This window comes from Rhinopithecus bieti, unplaced genomic scaffold, assembly GCF_001698545.2.
Source record: "Rhinopithecus bieti isolate Rb0 unplaced genomic scaffold, ASM169854v2 scaffold_8675, whole genome shotgun sequence".
In the NCBI taxonomy this organism is placed as follows: domain Eukaryota; kingdom Metazoa; phylum Chordata; class Mammalia; order Primates; family Cercopithecidae; genus Rhinopithecus; species Rhinopithecus bieti.
In genome coordinates this window covers 1,589,297-1,595,918 of record NW_016806447.1, presented here as the reverse complement: position 1 = coordinate 1,595,918, position 6,622 = coordinate 1,589,297, and the positions used below count along the sequence as shown (strand labels likewise).

The 6,622-nt window shown below is 31.1% G+C and overlaps 1 protein-coding gene across 1 annotated transcript in view; it reads left to right on the top strand.

Annotated features, from left to right (window-relative positions):
* BMP2K (BMP2 inducible kinase) overlaps positions 1-6,622 on the top strand; it is a 142,478-nt gene that overhangs the window by 73,514 nt on the left and 62,342 nt on the right. Inside the window, exon 7 of the mRNA XM_017876597.1 lies at positions 3,509-3,641. Within this exon, the coding sequence (XP_017732086.1) occupies positions 3,509-3,641 (133 nt within the window). The remainder of the gene's footprint in view (positions 1-3,508; positions 3,642-6,622) is intronic.

The window sequence follows — 6,622 nt, the reverse complement described above, 5'->3', positions numbered from 1 at the left end:
AAACTTCAGTATAATGTAACTTTTTAACCACAGTATTTTTTTAGGATTTAGATTATATATGATTGTTAACATTTATTTTAGTGGAATTTTGGTTGATCAAAATACAGAAAAGCTCGACATAACTATTAAGTCATTATACAATAATTTTCTGGAATATTTTAGGATCTTTTAATGGAAATTGATATGAATAAATGTTTTTCTAATTGCAGTATAAACATACCAGTGACTAGCTTCTGTACATGGAAGGTCTTTATCATTTAGCCTGTATATATCTGGATATAATTACTGAGATAGATCATATTTCTTTGTAGTTGAACTTTGTTAGAATATAGACATCTCTTTGGAACATATTCTGTAAGTAAAATATGCTTGTGATTGTATTTAATAAACTAGGAAAAGAGTATTTTAAGTGTTAATTCATTTAAATTCAACAGTTATTTAGCCGTATGTATCACAAGTGACCATATTAGGAATTGAGGAATAAAATTCTTTGGAAATAGTTCTAGGGTTTACAGAAATATCAGATTTATTTTGTTTTGAAAACATAATGTTCAGAAAATTGTCAAGCATAATGTGTGAAACCAAATGAGTGTCTCCTTGGTTTTCCTTTCCTGGCCTCCTCCCTTTTAGGGTTGGGGTACCAAAGTCTTGAGAGACAAATATTCTTTTGTAAGGCTATTAAAAAAAATCTTTAATATCTTTTATCTATATAACATTTATACATTCACCAAACAGTAATTCCTTGTGGTAGATGAATTTTTAAAAATCATATATATAATATAATCAATTAACAATAGGTTTGTTAGTTAATTTGGCACTACTTATAGATCTCCAGCTTACATAACTCAAATTTAGTTTGCTTTCTGCAGCATTAGCATTTGACTCATTGAGTGGCTTATAGTAAAGATGAAGGTTATTATAATGTAGAAAGCAAATTAAACTGGATCTTAATTTATAAAATGAAGGTATTAGAAGACGTGATTATGAAGGTCTTTTCTGGCCTAATTTTGTGCTGCTGTTGAGTTCCATATTACCGGAAAAGAGTATTTCAATAGTAGATAAACAATAGGCATCATACTTTTCATTTTGAAGCCATTGAAGGTTTATTGAAAAAAAATTATTCTCTAAGCACATGACTGTTATCCAATACCTTAACAAAAAGAAGGAGATCCTTTTTTGGGTTATTTTTTCCTCAGATTTAGTATGCCAGTGAGGTAGCATACTAAATTGTCAATGATACTTTTAAAATTTGTACTGTTTATGTATTAGTTACAGAGTAGAGATTCTGTGATGGGAAAACTGTAAGCTGTGGGCTTACAAATAGATACTCAAAAAAAAAAAAAAAAAAAAACCCAAAAAAACCCCAAAAAACACATAGAGAACAGCATATTTATATGCTTGAAAGAGGGAGAATTTTAATTTCCATGATGCCATTTTTATGCTGTCTTACTTAGCTCAGCTGAAACACAAGTTTGCTACAACGTTTTAGGTGTGAATTCAGTAATATCCAGAAAAAAATATTCAATTCAAATTGGCCAAGAACTATATCTTTCATCCTGCTTTAACATAGTACTGATTCAGAGAGTTATGGTATTGAAGTATGATATTGAAATATTTAGCACTTCATATTTTAGAAAATAATTATTTTAAAAATAATTTTTTTTGCTTGGAAGTTTGTTTTAGGTTATTATTTTATCCTGAGATTTAGGATGCTGATTTTATAAAGTATTAGAAAATTCATTGGTTCCCTCCTGTTTCTTGTACAATTAGAAAATTGTATTAGAAAATTAAGTGAATTTTCTAATTAGAAAATTAATTCGTGAATTAGAGAATTCACTGGTTCCCTCCTGTTTCTTGTACAATTCTCATTGAGATGGATAAAAAGGGAAATACCTTTGATGTGAAAAAATTAGTATTCCTCATTGTGTTCACACTTTATGAAGCAGAGTATTTAGATTTATATATTTTTAAAGTATACTTGCGTTGCTAAAATTGTTATCTGGGAACCCTACAACATTTACTCTTAACACAAGACAAATTCCTAAAGTTTGATTGACAAAATAAAACTGGCTAAAATGGAGATTTTTTTTTGCCTAGACTATCATCTAGACAGTGCAAAGAAAGATGTAATCTAATGTGGACATTATACCATTAATAGCATTTTTTTTTTTTTTTTTAGTGTTGTTAAGGGAGCCTTATGTTCAATTTGCTGTATATGAGCTGAAAATATCTTCCTTCAAGAAAAAAGCATCATAAATCTTTTGTAACCATACAGAACTGGTTATCCCTACTTCAAATCTTTATAATTTTGTCATGTAATAACCCAGTAATTTTTTTGAACTAACATTAAAATTTTTAGAGCTTTTGAACTGTTTTCATTGGAATATTGCTACAATATGGAAAACAATCTTTTGTAAATTACTGTTGCTGAACTCACCAAGGGTGTTTAGGTCTATTGTAATAATTATACAAATTAATTCATAATAATTATAAAAATTAGTGCACTTGTTAGCTGAGTTTACTAAGTTGATACGTGGAGAAAATTTAACAAAGGAAAGCTGACTTGCTAATTTTTAGATAATAAGGCTAAATTTCAGTATTGCTGATGTAAGTGTATACTAACTTGGATAATTTTATACAATTTGGTTAGAATTGGAAATACCCCTTACACTCTTAAGGCCTGTAGGTGACACTTCTTGGGAAAAAGTAATGATTTCTTGAGCCAAAAAATCACTTACAAAAAAATCCTTCTCAAGTTTGAGCTGTTAGCACCTTAGCTAGAAATTTCCTGTGCTACTTTTATAGATGCAATTGGTATTTTAGGGTGTTTTGCCCTCATTGTCAGCAAGTAGATTTATTGGTGCTTTGATAGTTATGAAGCCATGCAGGTTAAGCAGACAGAGCACTTCCCTTTTGAATTTTAATATAGATTACCCGGGTTACAAATACAAATATAATTAGTATAATGTGCAGTAGAAGTTGGAGGGTTGTATCTAGAAACAGAGAACTTAATTTTTATAGTGTAAAATAATGAGGTATGCCTGGTAAATACTAAGAATTTCCTGATGGTTGTCTGATAAGTTTAACTGTGCTGGCTAATTCGTATTTGGAATCCCAGAACTTTTAAACATGCTTTATACTTAATTTGTAAAAATGCTATTAAAGAAGAAGCCTTGTACTTTGTTGGTTATATGCTAGTTATGTACTAAGTATATATCTTCCTTGTGGAAGAAAGAAAAGTTTAATTTTTTTCCAAAAGGAACAAGCTACTTCTAATTTTTATGATACCATTAATTCGGCCAACTAGCCACAGATGTGATAGAAGATCATGGAAATGATACAGTTAAATGTCTTTTCAAATATTAAATGTATTAATTTGTTTGAGAAGTAATTTGTAAAAAGATTGTTGCAGTATAGAAACATGCCTTTTAAAATAACATTTAGTTTTGGCTATTTTATGTCTTCCTTACTTGAGCTCTAATGATATTCATGCTTCTTTGGTTTACAGGCACTGGGATGTCTACTGTATAAACTTTGTTTCTTCACTCTTCCTTTTGGTGAGAGTCAGGTTGCTATCTGTGATGGCAACTTCACAATCCCAGACAATTCTCGTTACTCCTATAACATACATTGCTTAATAAGTAAGTATTTGGAAATATATATGAAAATATTGTAGGATACTGTACTTAGGGCCTACTATTTACATTCCTTTACTTAAATCCAGTCTTTATTTCATATATTATAATTTTGTGAAACTATAGTAAAGAAAAAAAATTTTAAAAGGTGTTTGAAAACTTACGTAAGAATGAAAGCAACCTAATTATTGATTAATATAGAAGTTTTTAAGCCCCTCAGTAAAATTTAGTAGCACACACCAAGGGATAATGTCAGAAGGGCCAGTCTCTGAGAGGCCCTTGATTTCAAAAGAATACTTTCCTTCCAACCTCCTTTAAGATTTTTTTCTTCCATTTTGGTAGGTACTGTAATTTAACTTTTTGTATATCTACACGGTAAAATTTATTAAAAAGATTTGAGGAGGGGGAAGGACCATCAGCTATTAAATTAGGCAGCTACAATATTTAAACAACTCCTCTTAACATGGAGTGTGTCTAGCATTAAGTGTGTCTAGCATTTCTGCTTTGTTTTCTGCGTTCAAGTGCCCCTTGTTGTAGCTTCCAGCTCACTGGAATAGAAAAGAGAGAAATAGAAATATATTTGAGGTTTGTGTGATGAAGATGGCAGTTCAACTTTCTCAGCCATTTGTGGACAAAAAATAAGACTGGATCTCTATTTCATTCTTTATGCTAAAATTGCAGATAAATCAAAGATTTAAATATAAAAATAAAACAAATGTACCTGAAGAAAATAAGTGTGAAATTATTATAACAGTAGAATGTGGAATTTATAAGCTAGACATTTAATCCCAGGAACTGTATTAAAAAAAGATTAATGCATTGCCATATAACTTTAAACCATTAAAAGTTCCCCCAGACTCATGAACCCAAACTCATAAATTAGAAATATTTGTTACTCATTTGACAAGTGTCTAAGTTTTATAATTTTTGACGCTTGTGTAAATCATAAAAGGGTAAAATTCCAAAAAAGATAAAAAATGCCCAAAAGAAAAGGGAGCATAGAAGAAATCTAGTCTGACTTGTGATTTAATTTGCTTACAGTAGTAGGATCTTATTTTCTTGTGATTAGGTTTTTCTTTTTTTCTCTCTCTGTGTGTGTGTGTATGTATATATGTGGGAGTGGGGTGGGGTTATGTGTGTTTGTAATAGTAAGATGGAAAAAATAAATACTACTGATAATTTTAGATCTAATTAGGCTGTAGTTAATTGATGCATTACAGTGTATTATATGCTTCCTTTATTTGTCAGTAAATGTGCTAATTTTAGTTTTTATCATTGCTAGTATAAATTTGATCGTGTATTATGTCTTTGAACTTATTTCTGAGAGCTAGGCAAAAATAATGAAAGGTTGAAAAAACATAAAAGCATTCAAGTCAATCTGAAATTATAATATTTCTGGTATTTTACCTCCTGTCAGAGGGCTTTATGGACTTTAAAAATACTGTATTGAGTAGTAAAAGCTTAATAAAGTAGAGATTTTAAAACCATTATGTACTTACCTGTAATGTAGTGTTTTAGAAAACATTTAGATTCTTCACAATTTTATTCTTTTTCTTTGTCTTCTTTAAGAGACAAGGTCTCATTCTGTGGCCCAGGCCCTGCTGGAGTACAGTGGTGTGATCAAAGCTCAATGTAACTTCAGACTCCTGGCCTCAAGCGATCCTCCCACCTCAGCCTCCTGAGTAGCTGGGACTATAGGCATGTGCCACCATGCTGGGCTAGTTTTTAAATTTTTGTAGAGATTGGGTCTTGCTGTATACCCAGGCTGGTCTCAAACTCCTGGCCTTGAGCAGTCCTGCCACCGCAGTCTCCCAAAGTGTTGGGATTACAGGCATGAACCACCATGTCTGGCATGCGATTTTATTTTTTGTATTTTTCAAATGTGGCCTTTTGTGTCTTTTGCCATTTTATTTCAGTGTCTCTGTGTTTATAATATGTAGTTAGTGATTTATATTACTTTTAAATAAATCCTACATTCAGAAAATCAGGAATTCCTAGCTTCCTTCATAGTTTTTGAATGTGAAACTTTTGTCAGTTGTGTATTCATGCAATGTAGTTTTTTCCATATATTAACATAAGATAAAACATAAGAAGATATACATCTTTTTAGTATTAGTTCCACTGGCATCCATTTTATAGCACACAGAAATTTTGAAAATGAAATAGCTTAGACAAATCTTTGTTAAAACTGTATGGTTTGTGGTTACTTAAGAATTTGAATATACTTGTTATAATATAGGTCAAAAGTAGTTACCATTATTTACTCATCATAAAGCTTAGTTGAACTATTAAGTTCTTCTTTCTTTCCTGGAGACTTTTCTTCTTAAAAGTAATGGAGTCAATTGTTTAGAACTTTTCTTAGCTTTTGTTACCTCTCCCAGTAGACAAACAATGGGGCCAACATGAGGTATGAGGAAAGAAGCACTTTGCATTTCCAGATCCAAGAGTTGAACTTAGAGAACCATTTAGAGGAGAATGAGAAGCATAACTAACAGGATTACTGAATAGTTATGAATAATGTACCGAAAGCTGGCTGCCTCAGTTTTCTTTTGGCTCCTGTGTTGTAAGGTGATTAAAGAAGTACATTGCAGAGATTAAGAGCAAGACTTCTAGAGCCAGTGTTGGATTGCATCTGCTCTGTCTGTTTGATATGGAACATTGAGCACCTCCATTTATCTCAGTCTTCCCATTTCTAAAAGGGTCATTTTAAAAGTACCCACCTCTTAGGGTTATTGTGAGAATTAAATGAAAGACGAAAAGTGCTTTTTAGTAAGAGATAGCCTTTAATACTGCAGTCATTATTACTGGAACAACTAGCACTACAACTACTCTTGATATCAATATTATGATTCTTTATCTAACTTAATTTCTGATTTTCTGGATAGGGGCAGGACATGCTGTCAGATACTAGAACATACTTTCCCTGCAGAAATGTCTTCGGATGCTTTGAAGTAGAATTTGTTTTTTTTTTTTTTTTTTTTTTTTTT